The 19,443-nt window shown below is 39.1% G+C and overlaps 2 protein-coding genes across 2 annotated transcripts; both read right to left on the reverse strand.

The window, feature by feature from the left end:
* Positions 1 to 74: 74 nt before the first annotated feature.
* LOC135083264 (odorant receptor 4-like) lies at positions 75 to 3,543 on the reverse strand. The gene is made up of 7 exons (XM_063978003.1): positions 2,955 to 3,543; positions 2,478 to 2,682; positions 2,232 to 2,328; positions 2,056 to 2,160; positions 1,370 to 1,458; positions 872 to 938; positions 75 to 137 (listed from the first exon to the last, which is right to left on the reverse strand). The coding sequence occupies exons 1-7, from the start codon at positions 3,538 to 3,540 to the stop codon at positions 75 to 77; spliced, it is 1,212 nt and encodes a 403-aa protein (XP_063834073.1). The 5' UTR covers positions 3,541 to 3,543.
* A 12,082-nt stretch (positions 3,544 to 15,625) lies between these two features.
* Positions 15,626 to 19,427, reverse strand: LOC135083504 (putative odorant receptor 92a). The gene is made up of 7 exons (XM_063978267.1): positions 18,851 to 19,427; positions 18,178 to 18,376; positions 17,548 to 17,644; positions 17,172 to 17,276; positions 16,912 to 17,000; positions 16,060 to 16,126; positions 15,626 to 15,697 (listed from the first exon to the last, which is right to left on the reverse strand). The coding sequence occupies exons 1-7, from the start codon at positions 19,425 to 19,427 to the stop codon at positions 15,632 to 15,634; spliced, it is 1,200 nt and encodes a 399-aa protein (XP_063834337.1). The 3' UTR covers positions 15,626 to 15,631.
* Between the last annotated feature and the right edge of the window lie 16 nt (positions 19,428 to 19,443).

The following is a 19,443-nucleotide window of genomic DNA, read 5'->3' on the forward strand; positions in this document are numbered from 1 at the left end:
AAACAAAGAAAATAAAAGACGAATTGTCTCATTATGTTTACTAGCAGTAGCACAAATATACAGAGGTTTTGGACTTAAGAACGTGTACTGTAGATAGTTTGGAGAAGTGCGAAATATGACCAAGCTGTGCTCAATATCTGAAACAAACGTTTTAAACCAATATGTATATCGATTACAGTTTTAGTAAAGATTATATTTATTAGATATTAATTAATAAGAGTTAATGTACATGTTACGGTTAATGTGATAAATTGAAAATTATTAATAATAACCGGTTATTATGAATAATTACCGACAGTCGCGGTTAAAGTGATAAATTAATCACATTTACCAGTGATTATTTAATAATTCAACCTTAGTAGGTAACAAATTTAATAAAAGAGAGCAACATCTTGTGTACGTGCTCGTGTACAACCAAACTTTTGAACGTTTTGATATCATATATAAATATAATTTGGCATAATGAGTTTGGAATGTTTCTTGCATAATATTACTTTTCTATGATGCCCATAACATATTTTTTTGATTTAAAGTGAAAAATAGGTTAGGGTGCGGCGGGGGTGGCCTTTGGGCCACCCCTAAGCCGCCTATTTAGTTTTATACACACTTAAATGACCTCATATTAATCACATTTACCAAATCATGCGGTAATTATTCATAATAACCGGCGATTATTCATAATTTTCACATTTATCACTTTGACCGTAACATACACACGGCCACGCTGTTAACTATCCATTTACGTTTTTGCTCTCGCTCTTGTCAAATGGTGATTCTTTGCGATAGAACGAGATGACATGACAGGCAATGGGTAGGTGACACTGTTGCCGATAGTACATTTATCTAAGTTAGGTAGTAAGTAAAACCTTACCTTCATGTAAGCTCTCAAGTTGACATCTGCGAATCCAGCTGCAGTCAGCTTGCACGGGTTTTGGGCTCTACAAATGTAAAGAGTTAAATAGAAAAATAGTATGATAATAATAATTACCTACGTATTTTATATTAAATTACTTTTTTCCTTTTTGTATTCATGTTTCTCTTATAGAAAAACTTTTTCATTTTCGTACCGTATTAGCTTAATTATGTTACCTACGTTAATTATCTGAGCAATTTTCTTCAAAACTCCTAAATACCTACGTAAATACTAAAATGCTTTAAATTTATTTTAACAAGAGGTTTAGCAAAGATCAGTGACTGACTAAATAAAGTTAAAAAAAACGCACAACACGAGATTTCATGATAAGGAATATTTTTTCTCTACTTTTTCTCTCCCTAGGTTGTCTGGTCGAGACCACTCTATAAGAAAGTCTAAATTGAGTCTCTTGTGTATTTCTTTCTTTCTTGTCTTTATCTATAAATCTATTTTCACCTAGTTTGAACCAGAAGAACGTTTCGCCCCATCATCACGTCGTTGAGGTACCACCGGCTGTTGTACACGGCGTTGCTCACATCCATGCTCTGGAAGACAAACATCATCCATCATCATCATCAGTCAGTCATCATAGATCGGGTGTTTTCTATGTATAATAAGTATGTATTTACAAAAAAAGTATTTAAGTATGTTTATATCCGTTGTCTTGTACGGCTTGTACCCATAGTACAAGCTTTGCTTGGTTTGGGACTAGAAGCGCAGTGTAAATGTCCAAGGATATTTATTTATTTATTATTAATTATAGAGGCTAAAATAGGCTTTGATCAACTATATTGTAGTTATCTATGCAATTTGTGTATTTGTAAGCTGTTCGTTTTCCGAATTACAAAAATATAAAAATAAAATAAAGCACGTCAGGCTTTACATAATTCTTGTAAAATCATCCCTATTACAAGTAGATAAGATGCCCAAGTGTTGAAGCTTGAAGTGCCACCGTCTGGACATCTTGCTCTCCATAAAGACGATACCCATGTAAGTTAAATGAAAAAGAAGCTTGCATGCATGTATGAAGAAGCTGACGGCAAGTACGTACTTACATACGTACGTAACTGGAGCAATGTGCATACGCTTCCAAGGAATTTGCATTCTAAATTTTTTGCTCCTCTAATGTGCAATCTACTTACAGAACTCATCAGGATATCACCAAAGAAGCATAGAAAGAACACTTGCAGCAAGCTCATGAAGAGGAAAATGATGAACGTCATCACAAACGCCTTGTCATCTATGGTCTGAAAGAAAATAACATTGAAAATCAGTCTGAGGGTTTTATTAAATTAATGATGTAAATGATATTATTTACCGTAACATTAAAGCCAGTGAGACAAATGACCAAGGAACTGGTGCAGAAGTTGAGGAGAGTGGATTTGGAGTATACTCCTTCCAGCATGTTTGCGGATCTAAAAAATATATAATATTTAAATATCTCAGTGGGTATACTACTTATTCAGTCTTATAAACATAGAAATAGAGAAGTTTTGGATTTTATAAGCATTTGTAAGTTTTGGATGTCCAATAAAGAATAGTAACATCTATGAACAACTATCACCTTATAATTTCCTGGTGCCATTTAATCAACTCCTGGAATTTGGTCCGAATAGCAGCCTGGTCGATGGAATCCACCGCAGAGACGCTTCTGCTGGGAACGATCTCTTGGAACTGGTGCTGCAAGAGCTTGAACTGGATCTTGATGTGGGTACAGCAGGCGAAGAAGAAGTAGTCAGTGGCGCAGATTTCCAGGAGAACGATACATTCTGGATTAGAACAGTCAACATGCTGATAGATCATTGCTAGTAGAGACAAAAAACTTCATCATCATCAACAGCCCTTTACAGTGCACTGCTGAACTATGAGCCTCCTCCGCTATAGTGGAGGGTTTTGGCATAATGCCCACGCTTGGCAGGCGGTTGGAGATCGCAGTTTAAAAGATTGATGTTTTTCAGAGAGCGCTGCTGCCCGTTCTCTGTTTGATGAATGATGAAGAATAACTCATGTATTTTTGTAAATATACTTGGTATAGACTTACCTGACCAAATCTGGTGGATATACGCAAAAGGCCAATACCGGAGATCAAACGAATCGAATGGATACACATCCAAAAACGGCAGCATAAGTTCTAACTGCCCCGTAGTAAAATACTTAACTGCTATCAAAATGAGAGGACTTGCATCAAAAACGACAATCATCAGGCAATTCAATACGTTTAGTACGCTAGTTATAATGTTCAAAAATTTTATTTCTGGTTCGATCATGTCCTCTCGCTCAGTGTTTTCAAACTCCTTAGCTTTAAGTTCCAAACATCGTAGATTGTCCATTAGGATGTGTACTTTCTTTTCGTTTAAGATCATGAAAACACCTTTGATATCTCCAAGAATGCTCAAGGTTAGACAAGGAGCGACATACGTAAGCTCTGTGAAGTTTTTGCCGCTGGCAATACCGTATAAGACCCATTGCAGAGCTCCAACGATGTCGGTGTTCAGCCAAAGAAAGTTGAAGAGATAGACGCAGTTTTGCTTGAAGTTTCTTTTATCGTTTTCGATATTTATGCCAGTGAGTCGAAACGCGAATGTGATCTTCTTTAAAGATTTGTCAAAGAGCGATTCTTCTTCCATTTTTGCGTCCGAACAATCGCTCGTTCGATCGGTAAGGGATTTTGGTGTTAAATGTTAAATTTCTCCATCTATATGAATAAGCATTGTTACCTTGAACGTAGCGCTATGCAATTTGAATTTGAAATCAGTATTAATTACTAACTTGAATTGTAACCGTTGGGTTAGTAAGCCAGGTCAAATTAATAAGTCACCATAATTAGAGGTTCTGAGTGATCCCATAAATGCTACTTTTGCGCCCTTTAACTTCGTTTTATTCTGTTAGTATGTCTTCCTTTATAATGTGGTGAGTTTTGTCCGTTCCTACATAAATATACACCTGTTTTTGCCCGATCTTGTCGTGACAATGAAAAATTTCCGTAACTTTCAAGTGATTTTGCAAAAAATATTTATTGGCAACTACCTAGCTAACAGCTCAATTGATAGACCCTTACAGTCCTAGGTGTATAATCTCTTCTTAAAGGTTACATAAGATTTTGCTTGACACCTGCCATCCGCTATGCACTGAAGTTAAGTCGATCCTTAACTCCAAACTCCACCTATGTTCTTCTGATTAATTTCTTCGCGGGTTCAATGGCAGTTTAACTTTCCCAGGACAAACTTGACCTTTACTGGTTGGGTTTTTATTGGCGGTCAAGCTGTAGATCCTGGCTACACAGAAGATGCAGCGGTGGGAACGAGAGGTGGGAATAGTCCGTACTTGGAAATAGCTTTATTTTAAACCGAAATATAGGAGCCCGCACTGTGTCATGCATTTTCACGAACTAAATCAACGGCGCGTAATACTGGGTAATTAAAATGTCATTGTTTGATATAGAGTTGATTATGCTTAGAATTTGCACTTTATTAAGACACTGCATTGTACCTGGTGGTTCGTTCGTTTAAGCTAAATGACGTTTACTGCTGGACAAAAGCCGACCCCAGGGATAAAGGACAAAAAGGAGATTAAGTGGTACCTACCAGTACCAGTATTATACAAAAACGCCTTAGTTTTTTTTTTTATAAATTGCTTTTAAACTCTAGCGATTTCTTTTCTGTTAATTGGTCCAAAGAAATACTACCATTTTTCCACTAGCTCGAAACATGTCAGGATGAGGCAATCAGTGGTATTTTAACCGACTTCAAAAAAGGAGAATATTGTCGTAGGTAGAAAAGGTGGTTAGTTTATGTGGACTATAAACTGCAACATTTTCTACTCTAAAAAAACCATTCAGTATTTTTTTTTACTTTTATGTGTTTTAGCCAGTTTTTAAGGCTCTTTTAAAGTCAGATTAATTATTTTTATGAAGAATATTTTTGGGACATAAACAAGTAGGTACTAGAGGTGGGCGCCACGCCGGCGCGCCGCCGCCGCCGCGAATTTTTTCACGTCGCCGCCGCCGACGACCAGCTGTCGGCGCGCCGATACTGATACTGTACAAACTATTTGCAATTTATTCCTCTCCTATACTGTACTAATTTGTGTTTCAAACGCAGAAGAACTATTTTTTTATTGAGTTGAGCGGCTATTCTAGTTCAATAAAGTCCTAGTATAACTGCGACCGGTACCGATCTATTGTGATCGCCGCTATTTTCCTTACAGTTCGCCTCCGAGTCCTGAATCCATTAGGAATTGCAGTATCTTTTGGGGGGCGATATGTTTTACATCTTGTTGGCTTAGGATGTGTTTGCCCAGGTGTAAGCTCCGCTTGCGCATCAAAGGTCCGCAGTCCGTGAGAATGTGTAGTGGCGTTTCATCTGCCTCTTGGCACATCCTGCACGTTCTTGATTCGGACAGTCCCATAGTGGACAAGTGCTTGTTTAAGCTGCAGTGTCCAGTGAAGGCTCGAACTAAGATGCGCATTTTGATCCTACTCAGTCCTATGATCTACTTAGAGCATTTTCGGTCATAGGCTTTTATAAGAGCTTTGGGATGAGTTAATCCTGGCGTGTCTGACCATGCCTTAAAGGATTTGTTTAAATAGATGTTCTCCAGGGTCATTCGAGCGAGACTTTTGGAAATGCCACAAAAGGGTTCTGGACCATATTGTGTTCCCTCCGCTCCCGCTCTGGCCAGTTTCACGATTCCCGCGTGACCTGGAACCCATCTCAGCGTTACTCTGTTACGTTTTCCTAGGGTATTCAGTCGACTCATGCAGTTTTCTACCAACTTTGAGGTGATTAAGATGGAATTTAAGGCCATCAGCGCGGCCTGACTGTCTGAGTTAATGTAAATTATGTGGTTGGCATAATTTTTTCGCAGGTTAGCTTCCGCACATTCAATAATGGCGTAGACTTCTGCCTGAAAGATAGAGGCAAATTTACCCAGGCTTTGAGATAACCTAAGCTTCGGCTGCTCTCCATATACGCCAAAGCCTACATTAAGGCCCATTTTTGACCCATCAGTAAACCATATTATAACAGAAGAACTAACTATAATATTTATTCTTTAATGCCATATAAATTGGTACACAAGGCGAACTTAATGCCGTTGATATACTAATAAATTGATTGAATAACTTAATACTAACTATATTAACAGTTAATCAAGTACATTATTCAAGTTACTGCTTGGTCTAGTAAATAATATAATTGATCGCGAGAGGCGCCGGTCCCTCTTGCTGTCAAGAAAAAAATCCCCGCCTTCGTCTGGCAGATAACCCCACACTATTGGACTATAATTTAAGCGAATCACTCACACAGAGATTGGCAAATATGTCTCGGAATGCAAATGGGAACCACAACCTCTGGAAGGCAACAAAGTACCTCCCTCAAAGTGTTCTCCGCTTATTAGGTCCGGTAATACATGAGTGGCGAGTGCGAACTGACAAGAAAAATCTCAGACTTTTGCTACATGACAAGCCGGTTTATTTAAACCCACTGACACGGATAATCCCTTACTACCCTATACCTTAATAACCTTCCCATTGTGATTTGAGAGGGCTCATTTTGCATCTTTTCTTATGCTACTCCTGCATTCACTCCTACATTTTTATACTTGACTATCTGAGGAGTTGACCGCCATGTTTCCGCTTACCCTCCTCAAGTTCAAAGTAGAAGATTGATTCCTACTACGCTAATTGAGGACAAAAGACGCAGGAGGACAAAGTGACTGACATAGCCCACAGAATCGCTAAAATCAAGTGGCAATGGGCGGGGCACATATCTCGTAGAGCTGATGGCCGCTGGGGCAGTAAAGTTTTTGAGTGGCGACCACGATCCGGAAGACGTAGCGTGGGCAGGCCTCCCACTAGGTGGACCGACGATTTGTGGAAGGTCGCAAGAAGTGCATGGATGCGAGCGTCGTTTCGGCTGAAACGAAAGAACTAACGCTAAGAGAGATGGCTAAGCTAAAGAAATAGCCAAAATGGACCCTCGTAAAGCACTTGCATTTGATCTGATCACCATGAAGTCCATGGTCTTGACAATGACTACACTGAGTGAGAAGAACCTCGCAAGTCTCTTAACTTTGGAAATGATCCATAAGTCTGGCAAGTCGCCTATCGAATTCTCTTATCGCTCAATTAATCTGACATTTGTATTGTTAAAATTATGGAAAAGGATCATTTTTGCTCGTTTATTCCCTTGCCTAAGTATGACCCATGTAATATAGTATACCCGACCATAAATTTTGGCAAAAACCATACTAACCATAATCAGTACAATGTTTGGAAAAGAAAGAATCCTGTACGTCTGCTTTCGCTGCGGCTTCAGCTGGGTTTATCATAAAGGACTACTCTACGAAATTAAAAAGTACCTTCTAGCACACTTCTACTACCTGCTGATGGATTCTTATCTCAGTGACAGACAGTTTTAAATCAAACTCGGTGACAAAATCTTCTCTTTTTAGCTGCCGAGCTGGAGTACCCCGCCCAGGACTCTGTACTTGGTCCGATACTCTATAACATCTACTAGTAAAGTAGCCCAGACACCAGAAAGCTGCGGCATTCCTCAAATGTAACTGTGATCTTAAAGTGACTAGACTGTTGCTAAGTCAGCTGCTTGCTGACCAAGTGGCGTATGTAATTAAGCCCCGAAGTCTCACCATATTATCATTTAAGACGTGAAACTTATCCTCCGGCCAATCTAGACCACGACACATTGCTGCAATCAACCTGCATTAAAATCCTGGACCGTAGGATGACATGGAAAGACCATAAACATAAATAAAACAGAACTGAATATAATGTTCCACCGACAGTCAGCTAATCCAACATTAACTATGTGCCTCCAAAGAGCTCAAAAATACATGCTAAAGGTACTTTTATCGGCACATTGTTACGCTCGCTTTCAGGAAGTACACGAGAACCTGATCTCAGCCAAACCCGCTATCCAAATATCAAAGTACCTATCTATGATCAAGAGAGCTAATTTACTAGGGTAAACCATTGCTCTAGTGGCTCAAACCCCAACCAACTGCAAATCACCTGATTAGTCTTGACGACAGATACTAAAAAAACCGGATTTAAAAAAAAAACCTAATGAACAAAGGTCAAACAAGGTCACGCCGCCGACGCCGCCGCCGCCGAGGTCAAAAAGTCGGCGCGCCGCCGCCGGCCAATTTTATATCGGTGCCCACCTCTAGTAGGTACATATAAAAATGATTGTGTTTATCGCACACTGAAAACCAGCGCCGTGGCCTTCGTCACCGTGGGCCACGGCATATTATGCTGAGTGGGGTCCCGTTGCAGTGGGCATCTTGTTGGTGAATGGGTGGCACTGCTCAGTTTACTCTTGTTTTTATTTTTTCTTCTTTTATTATTATGTGCCACTGTCATGTCTATGTAATTGCCTGTATTTGTGTGATGTCCGTTGTAATAAATGTATCTTTCTTTCTTTCTTTCTTTCTTTCAATTTAGAATAATTATTACGGAATATTAACCAAGTTTTTACAATTACACATTTGTAAGTTAAATATTTTTAACTTCATAAATATAGTTTACAGTACATAATTATGGGTTTCAGCACATATTGTTATTAGCGTACATACTAATTTACTTAAGTGTTTAATCATTATAAGTGAAAGCAAATGACATACTATTACTGTTATATTAATTATAATATTAATTTAAAATTATATAAATGTAGATTTAGTTAAATAATTCACGTTGTTAAATTTATAAGTTGTTGTATTGACGAACGGCGTAGTCACCGTCCGCCATTATGCCGTTACGCCTGACTCGATGCGCATCGATTGAAAGTTTGTAATCATATTTAATAAATACTTACTGCATAAAAGTGGTTTACTCTGGTCCTGCAAGATTAAGTTTTCAATCAGAAGTGGGATGTTTTCCATCGAAGCCTGAAAAAGTTGATTCCTGACGGAGAAAACCGTGAGTCATTTTTTTTACATTATTTGCTAAACGGTTGGTGTTTTACGAAGTCTGGGTTGCAGTGTTGTAATATGTGTGAACAATTAAGACAAAATACGCGTGTACAGTGATATTTATAACCTTATAGTGACGTAATTAGTGACCTCTGAATTTCTATGATAGTGAAAGTGAAACTACCGTATAATTAGTAATCGTCAATAATTAAAACTATATTGTAAATATTTCAACAAAACAACAATTAGTAAAGGGATTTTTTTTTGTGATTTGAAAAAAAAAAAAAAAGAATGCTGGGTTGCGGAAACTGTTATATTATGGATATTATTTATGAGTAATGGTGTTATTTTTTTTTGTGTATGTGTGATTTTATACGATGTTGTTATTAATTTACTTATTGATGATAAATCCACAATGATTGTAATACGTAATAGTCAGTGTTACATTATTGTAGTTGTCTGTGTCAATCAGTTATACTTAATGCATTTTAATTAAACCGGATTCGAATCATTAAACTATGGGGTCAGATAGACGTTCTCGATCGCGTAAGCGTCATCTATCGAAACATCGTCACCGTCGTGAATCCTCTAGTATGGATACTTCTTCATCAGCGTCCAGCAGTGAACGGTATACTAAGCGAAGTAAAAAGTCTAAAAAACGATCTGATAGTTACAATAAAAAACGGACTCATAAACATTCAAAGAAAAATAGAAAAACCAAGTCACATAGGTCTAATCGCAGTTCAAGTAGATCACAGGTTCGAACTCCTCCTTTAACTGAAAAAACAACTCAGCCAAATATTATACACAATCCTGGACCATCAATTAATTTAGAATCAAATAGTGCTTCCTCAAGTAACATTAATAACTTTTCAATTCCGGTGCAATCTTTCACCCACATAAATGTTATTCCCGAGTTTGATCCTAGTGATGGATCTCAAAATATTGAATCTTGGATCCATAAAGTCAACGAATGTGCGACTATATTCTTGGAATGAAACTCAGATTTCTCATTACGCTTTAGCTAAGTTAACGGGACTTGCTAAGCGATGGTATCAGGGACTGCCTTCCCTACTTTTTAGTTGGGAACAGTGGATGGAAAAACTTAAGGCTGCGTTTCCTTCCACTGAGAACTATGGTGATCTTCTCCAACGGATGCTGCAAATTCGCTGCAAAATTGGGCAACCTTTGGATGTCTATTATTATGAAAAAATGATTTTGATTAACAAATGTGAGATTGTTGGACGTAAAGCGGTAGGGTGTCTAGTGCATGGTATCGATGACAAATTTATAAGGATGAGTGCTAATTCATGTCGATTTGAGGACCCAGAACAGTTATTTTCATATTTGAAAACGCTAGTACAAAGTGACGGGTATGCGATGCAAAGGCGAAGGGTATCGTGGAACAAGGATCATGGATCGCAACATTCACAGTCGAACTCTGTGTCTGATACCATGGAAATTTCTAAACCTGGTATAATTTGCTTTAACTGTGGGGAAGCTGGCCATATTCGAACAAAATGTACAAAACCAATGAAAAAGTGTAACATCTGCCGGAGAGTAGGTCATGTAACAAAAGAATGCCGGAGTAATAAAAATCAAAGTTTTCCAAATCCTTCTGATGGTAGCAATGATACTAATAGTTCCTCGCAGAACATGACTTCTCCTCACGATAAAAATGTAATGCGAATTAGTGCAAACGGAGCGGACAGTGAAAAGTATTTCAAAGATATTCAGGTAGATGGTTTTGAAAGACAGGCTTTTATAGATTTAGGGAGTAATTGCACTCTAATAAAGGAAAGTTTAGCCAAAGAAATCTACGGGGACTATCAAATTGACTTAAAAATCCCGAATCTTAGAGGGTTTGGCAATGTGTGTATCACGCCGATAGGTTCTATTAAGGGTACCGTTGTAGTTGATGATATTTGCGCGGAAATTGATTTGGTGATAGTCGCAGACCGTTATATGCCTTGTGACATAATCATTGGTCAAACATTTACTGAGCTTCCTAACTTGGTTATGTATAAAACATCAGATAACCTAATATTTTATAAAGCGGCTGACACTAGTTGTTCGGAAATTTCTTTGAAGGTGAAACTTATTTCATTAGACAAAACGGTCATTCAACCACGTACAACCTCCCCTGTTGAAGTCGAAACATCGACAGAATATTCAGGTTCCCTTTTTATTCCAACGACTTACTGTTGTAGTGACACAAGAAAATTTGTGATTTTGCCTGGTTTATATACATTTCAGAATAATAAAGGTTATGTGATGATTTCCAATCTCAATAAAGATATTCTAGAGATTTCAAAAGGTCAGACTTTGGCTAGGGGCGTAGGGTATGAGGAGGTTACGGAACCTTATATCGCGATAACAACTAGTACATCCCAGGAAGCAGATAGTTTACCCTTGGGAGATATTCAGGTCGGTGTCAAATTATCAGATGAAGAGGAAACTAAATTCAATGACTTATTGGAGAAATATAGAGATTGCTTTGCAATTAACTTGTCAGAATTAGGTAAGACTGATTTAACGGAGATGGTTATTAAACTTAAAGATGATATTCCGGTTGTATATAACCCCTATCGTATGTCTATGAAAGAAAAAGAGCAGTTGTCTGAAATCATAAGTGATCTTCTTCAGAACGGTATTATACGCGAAAGTTCCTCCTCATATGCAAGTCCAGTTCTGCTTGTTAACAAGAAGAATGGACAAAAGCGTTTATGCATTGATTATCGTGCATTGAACCGAAAGACCCTTAAAGACAAGTACCCGTTACCTAGAATTGAGGATAGGTTAGACAGTCTAGGTGGAAATAGTTTCTTTACGAGCCTTGACCTCGCTTCAGGTTATTATCAGGTACCTGTAGCAGAGGACAGTAAACATCTTACGGCGTTTATTACTCCGGACGGTTTATATGAATACAACCGTATGCCGTTCGGGTTAGCCAATGCGCCTGGCGTCTTTCAAAGGGTAATCAATTCAATGCTCAATTGTGCAGAACCAAATTTAGCATTGGCCTATATGGACGACTTACTGATTCCATCGAGCACAATACAGGAAGGACTAGGCAAACTCAAAAAGGTATTTCAATTGCTGAGGAAAGCGAAGTTAACTTTAAACCCAAAGAAGTGTGTTTTCTTTCAAAAAAATATCGAATATTTAGGATATGAAATTTCAGAAAATGGCATCCGTCCGGGAAAACTAAAAATTGAGGCAGTTAAGTCATTTCGTGTACCTAAAAATGTCCACGAAGTTCGCCAGTTTGTAGGACTGGCGAGCTATTTTCGGCGATTTGTTAGAAATTTTTCAGCAATAGCGCGACCGCTTACTGTTCTAACAAAAAAGGACCAGCCGTGGCACTTTGGACAAGAACAAATGAATGCTTTTGAAACTTTAAAAGAGAGGTTAATTAGCCGACCAATTCTCGCTTTATACGATCCTAAAGCATCACTTGAAGTTCATACGGATGCCAGCAAGTTGGGCATTGGGGCAATTCTATTACAAAATGGCGACAAGGGCCTCCAACCCATTGCCTATTACAGTCGACAAACTTCACCCGAGGAGCAAAAATTTCACTCCTATGAGTTGGAGACTCTTGCCGCTATCACAGCTCTGAACAGGTTTAGGGTATATTTACTCGGCACACCGTTTAAACTAGTGACGGATTGCAATGCGATCAAAAGCACCATGACTAAGAGAGATTTGATACCTCGTGTCGCGAGATGGTGGATTGCAATGCAAGAATTTGACTTTACCATAGAGTATCGTGCAGGAGTTAAAATGACACACGTGGATGCCTTAAGCAGAAATCCTGTTGTTGCGGAAAATCCTCCATCTCGTGACGACGATGATTATGTTTTTGGCATACAATGGGACGTTTGTAAAATTGATGTAACTGACGAAAGATGGCTTCAGACTGTACAACAGTCCGATAGCGAATTACAAAGAATTTCAGAAATTTTAAAAGACCCGGAAAGTGCAAATGTAGTAGAAATTAAAAATAATTTTACGATTAAAAATAATAAACTTTATCGTGTGGTGAGGAAAAATGATACTGTCAAGTTGTTGTGGGTTGTTCCTAAGTCAGTGAGATGGCAGATTGTTAAAAGCAATCATGATGACGTCGGTCATTTCAGTTACGATAAAACTTATGAAAGAGTTCGCAGGGTATTTTGGTTCAAAAATATGCGCCGATTTATTAAAAAATATTGCAAATCTTGCTTAAACTGTGCACACAACAAACTCCCGGGAGGACCAAAGGAAGGGATGCTTCATCCAATTCCTAAGCCTGACAAACCTTTTGAAATGTTGCACGCTGACCACTGTGGGCCGTTTCCTCAAAGCAAAAAGAGGAATTGTTATATTCTCGCCATAATTGATTCTTTTACAAAATTCATTTACATCAAACCAGTCAAAAATTGCAAAAGTAAAACTACAATTAACGTTTTTGAGGAATACTTTTCTCTGTTTGGAGTACCGTGCAAATTAGTAACAGATAAGGGAACTAGTTTTACTAGCCGAGAATTTAACAATTTCATTAAAGAGAAAGGAGTGAAACATATTATAAATGCTGTTGCAACACCCCGAGCCAACGGTCAAATAGAGCGTTACAATCGGTCAATTGTCGACGCGCTTACAGCAATAAATCATGAGCGACCTGATGATGAATGGGACCTCATGATACCGCGCGTTCAATGGGGTCTTAACAACACGGTAAACAAAGCTACCGGGAAGAGCCCAGCAGAAATCTTATTTGGCGTCGCACCTACTGGAGTTTCGGATGGTACGATGAACTCTGTTGTGTCGGAAGGTAATAGCATTGAAAATCGCGATGAAATAAGAGTTGAGGTTAAGGATCGTAATGAAAGTCAGCAAATGAAACAGAAATCTAATTTTGATAAACGACGAAAACTAGCTCATACTTACAAAATAGGAGATCTTGTTAGGGTCGAACGTGAAATAGGATCTTCTGTGCCGGGACAATCTAAAAAGTTGGTTCCTAAATGTAGTGGGCCTTACAGAATTGTTAGGATCTTAGGTAACGATAGATATGAGATCGAAGATACCCCCATAACCAAAAAGACAGGAAAACCTTTGTACAAAGCTATATTTGCGGTTGACAAAATTCACCCCTGGTTAGTGTTTTCAAATGACCCTATAGATAGTGATTCGAATAATAGTGGTACCGATTAAATAAAAATTATGTACATACAATGTAAAAAAAAGCTTGTAATAACACACAGCTATAATACAATTATTTAATATATTTAATAATAAATTAGCCCTGTGTGGCGATACCAGCCCTGTGTGGCGATACCAGCCCTGTGTGGCGATACCAGCCCTGTGTGGCGATACCAGCCCTGTGTGGCGATACCAGCCCTGTGTGGCGATACCAGCCCTCTGTGGCGATACCAGCCCTCTGTGGCGATACCAGCCCTCTGTGGCGATACCAGCCCTGTGTGGCGATACCAGCCCTGTGTGGCGATACCAGCCCTGTGTGGCGATACCAGCCCTGTGTGGCGATACCAGCCCTGTGTGGCGATACCAGCCCTGTGTGGCGATACCAGCCCTCTGTGGCGATACCAGCCCTCTGTGGCGATATCAGCCCTCTGTGGCGATACCAGCCCTCTGTGGCGATACCAGCCCTCTGTGGCGATACCAGCCCTCTGTGGCGATACCAGCCCTCTGTGGCGATACCAGCCCTCTGAGGCGATACCAGCCTTGGGTGGCGATACCAGTCCATTGTGGCGTTGTTCATAACCTTGTGTGGTGCTGTTAGTAGCCCTCTGAGGTGTTAGCGTTTGTGTACCAAACCCATGTTTGCATTGCGTAATTAATTGCTGGCCTTTATTAGCGTTGTTAGTCTGCATTATACCTACCTATCTTAAGTTTAAAGTGATCAATTGATTGATTAAATTAAAAATTGACATAAATATTAAAAATTGTGTAAGTATAGTAAATAGCAGTTAATGAAGTAATCAGTGTGCACAAGTTCGTGCTATTTTTTTTTTATTGTATTTATTTTTATTTTTGGTTAGATTATCGTTTGGATTTTCTTAAAGTTTAAGAGTATTTATGTACTTTTTGATGTTTTATTTTTAATTTATTATTATGTTAATGTATACTTAATACATCTAAACACGCAAGGATGCGTGCATTGTCAGAAAGGCCGAATGAAAGCAAATGACATACTATTACTGTTATATTAATTTAAAATTATATAAATGTAGATTTAGTTAAATAATTCACGTTGTTAAATTTATAAGTTGTTGTATTGACGGACGGCGTAGTCACCGTCCGCCATTATGCCGTTACGCCTGACTCGATGCGCATCGATTGAAAGTTTGTAATCATATTTAATAAATACTTACTGCATAAAAGTGGTTTACTCTGGTCCTGCAAGATTAAGTTTTCATAAGTGAGCTCGAATGTTTGTGGGTTTTTATAAGTGTTTAGGTTTTTTGTGAGGCGTTTATTGAAATGGTAGAAATAAATAAAACAAAAGCTTGTGGAATATCTATAAGTTTTAATAATTAGTTCCAATTTTCCTTCATCCTTCAAGTGTATTGTTTTCTTTCTTTAATGTGTAGTTTTTCCCATAATTAACTACACTCGTGTTTTTCAGAATCACTTCAAGAAAAATGCTTTTTATCAGTCCCATTTCTATGTTTTTAGTTTACCAACTATGAACTTAGTATAGTGATACTCTAATCTACTTTACCATCACTTACATGTACCACTTTCAAGCGAAATAAATGATTTGATTTGATTTGATTTGATGATTTAATTCTCAGATGTCCTGTAAACTGTTTGCAAGAGCGCAAAGTATGACCACGACGAGCTAAGAATCTGCAACAAAAATGTGCCTTTCAACACTAAAAATATCATGACATTCATGACCATGTAATACTTAGTCATTTATTAGTTAGACTAATATTCACAAAATTCATAAAATAACAATCATTAGTTTTCTGTAAGTAGGTTTTCAAAAGCACTTACACGTCCCAACCCTACCACTGCTTCGGGTATTATACGGGCCAGTGCTGAGAAGAATAAAGTTAGAAACTCAGAACCGAATCAAGCTAATATCAGTTATTTGCCTTATCTTGTCGCATCCGGCTTCTGCCAGTGACTTTTCCTTAGAGTACCTCGGCTGTGGTTAAAAAAATACCTAGAAGTAAGTACAATAAACTTCTTCTTCATTTGCCTACCTTCATAAAAGCTTTCAAATTGACGTCGGCAAACCCAGCGGCGGTCACTGTGCATGGCTTCTGCGCTCTGAAATTTCACAAGAGATTATTGCCACATTTTCGAAGCACTAGAACTTCTAATTGGATACGAATCTGCATCAATTTAATTCCAATATTTTTTTAAACTCGCAGTCCCTCATCGGGCCAGGTTTCTATCAGACAACAAGCAGAATTATTAAGTCTAAAACGGGACTTTTCCAACTTTTCGTTCCCACCGCTGCAACTCCTGTGTAGCCAGGATCTACAGCTTGACCGCCAATAAAAACCCAACCAGTGAAGGTCAAGTTTGTCCCGGGGGAAAATTAAACTGTTACGCCGTTAACTGTAAATCTTAAAGTTAAAATATTAATTGGCGCCGCGAGCCGCCAGTCTGCTTGTGACCACGGTTGCAGCATAGCAGCCGAAACGTCAAGCCGTGAGTACTGAGTACCTATATAATGTAACTCATTAATAAATGTCGCGTTAAGACCCGTGTCTTTCTATTTTAGCCGAAATGAACGCATAATCACTAAAATCAAATGGCAGTGGGCGGGGCACATAGCTCGTAGTGCTGATGGCCGCTGGGGCAGGAAAGTTCTAGACTGGCGACCACGAACCGGAAGACGTGGCGTGGGGAGACCTCCCATGAAGCGAGGATCTGGTGAAGGTATCTGGAGGTGCCTGGATGCGAGCGGCGCAGGACCGGTCTTTGTGGAAATCATTGGGGGATGCCTTTGTCCAGCAGTGGACGTCTTTTGGCTGAAACGAACGAAGGAACGAAATGGAACGCGAAAGTTTAAAATCTTATAAGTCTAGTGCAAGTTTAACACTTGCCTGGTCTGCATGATGAGAGCAGACTTTCCGAAAGCAGCATCCGCGAGATACCATCTACTGTTGTACACTGCCGTGCTCACGGCCGTACTCTGCGAAATCGAAATTAAAATGATTATTTTCAAATTCTTTGACCTTAATATGGCATTAAGATAATAACGTATGTAACGTAGATTAAAAGGTATATCTAGCTATTCATTCTAGTCTTATAACTTAAGAAAAAATAGGCTAATTGAGGAATAGAAGATGCAAGTGAAGCTTACGGAATCCTTAAGCATATCTCCAAAGAAACAGACGAAGAAGATCTGCAGCATGCCAGCAACACAGAGTATCGCAAACGTGACTACGATGGTCATGTTGTTTATTGCCTGAAATATAGTATAAATAAACTTAAAGTAGAAGCGACGATAGGCGAACGGTTAAGCTTGATGTCGGACTGGCCGCCACTCGCCTAATGTGGTGAACCCACTCGTAACACAAGCATATTTAGCTTAACACGAGGGGTTAACGGTACATATTCTTGACAAATAGATTGTCGAGATGACAAACTAAGCAAAGTATGCATGCATAGTTAGTAGGACTGATGTACCATATTGGCTCATGAGCAGTTCTTCAACCAATACAAAAGTTAAATCTTACCGTAACGTTGAAGCCAGTTAAGCAAATGATAAGGGAGCTGGAGAGGTAGTTGACCAGGTTTGACTTGGAATAAATCTCTTCTAGCATACTAGCAGAGCTGTAAACATAGTTAGAAAGAAATAAAGAAAGAAACATTTATTATCAAGGACATCACACAGAAATAAAAGTCATAGAACTAAGGTTACTAAGCCAGGAATCCAGGATGATTCAGCCGTACTGACAGTTGAAGTGCTATCGGTTTGCTCTTACTATAGGAGCTAGTGGGTTACAGTATGATAGATGTCCCAAAATGAACTTGACAAACTTTTATGGAAAATTTGAAGGTACTGAGAGGTAAGTTACAAACAGAAAAATCAACTGTACTAGTTTGTCGAAAGAGGCATTGAAAGGTTTTCGGAAACCCGTTATAGGTAAACTTAATAGGCACTATTTTTATGTTTGTCTTGTCGTAGCTCAGTCTGTCTTCTCCAAAAAATAGTCATGTTTTTGCGACACCCTATAAAAAGTTTGCATCGTGCGGTCCACACAGCTTATGATGACCACAGTCTGTGGAGGAACACTATCTGTGGTCGCGATCCTCATCAGTGATGGACCGAGGAAGAAGAAGATAAAAAAAGTAAGATCTCTTACCCAATAATATCCTGATGCCATTTAACAAGCTCGTTAAACTTGTTTCTAGAAGTTTCATCTTCTATAATCCTAGCACTTCGTTCCTCTGCTATTACCTTCGTGACTTCAAGATTCAAGACCTTAAACTGCATCTTGATGTGCGTACAGCAGATGTAGAATAGGAAGTCCACCGCAAAGATCTCGGATGGCACTATCACCGCTTGGGAAAAAAGATTTTTGATAAAGTCCGGTCTGTGAGCAGAGCACGTAGAATTTTGTCCAATGACCCCAAGCTACCCATCCTTATCGCTCGCGCGTAATTATATTGCTGTCGCGACTGTGCGACAGATGCCCGCAGTGAGTGTTCGAGCGCAACAGCAACATAATTACGCGCGAGCGATAAGTATGGGTAGCTTGGGGTCATTGGACAAAATTCTACGTGCTCGCGGACCAGACTATAGCAACATTAAAATTACAATAGCTTAAAACTATACGCGGCTCCGTTTCATTGGGCTCCGGAGGACACCATTGAGTTTTAGTGGGTAGATCTCGCATTACTGGCGGGGAGAGTTCCACATAACCCACTGGTCGTCCCCTTGGGCCAATCCAAGCACAAATCATTTCCCGAAATAAAAAGGCGTAAAACGTAACAGACGTAAATATTCGTAAGCATTAATAAAATAATAAATATTACTTGTCCAGATCTGATGAATGTAGGCAAACGGCCAGATCCTCAAATCGTAGCAGTCAACGGGATACACGTCAAGAAAAGGCAGAGTGAGCTCCAGTTTGCCCGAAACGAAATACTTCACTACGATCACGACCAAAGGGCCGAAACCAAACAGGATTATTACGACCACATTGATTACTATCAACGCAAATATCAGAGCGTACAAGAACTTGGACTCTTCCTTTACGATTTTATTCGCGGAGGGTCCAACCAGCCGTTTTGTTTCCATCTCTCTCAGATTGTTGATGAGACGAAAGAGTATCTCTTCGTGAGCAACCACAAAGCCAGTTTTAAACTCCGCCATCATTCCCAAGCTAAGACAAGGGGTTACAATGGTCAGCTCGATGAAGTTTCTGCCTTTATTCACTCCTTCAAATATCCAGTTAAACGCCCCGACAATATCGGTTAAAATCCAGAGGAAGTTGCACATGTAAATGGAGTTCTGTAGCCAAGTTCTTGGCCGTTCTTCGAGATTCATACCAGAGTATCGGAATATGAATCTGATCTTTCGGAGAGATCTGTCTATTGGTTGGTCGGCCATTTTAACTTGTGGAAGG

This window comes from Ostrinia nubilalis, chromosome 23 (genome assembly GCF_963855985.1).
Source record: "Ostrinia nubilalis chromosome 23, ilOstNubi1.1, whole genome shotgun sequence".
In the NCBI taxonomy this organism is placed as follows: domain Eukaryota; kingdom Metazoa; phylum Arthropoda; class Insecta; order Lepidoptera; family Crambidae; genus Ostrinia; species Ostrinia nubilalis.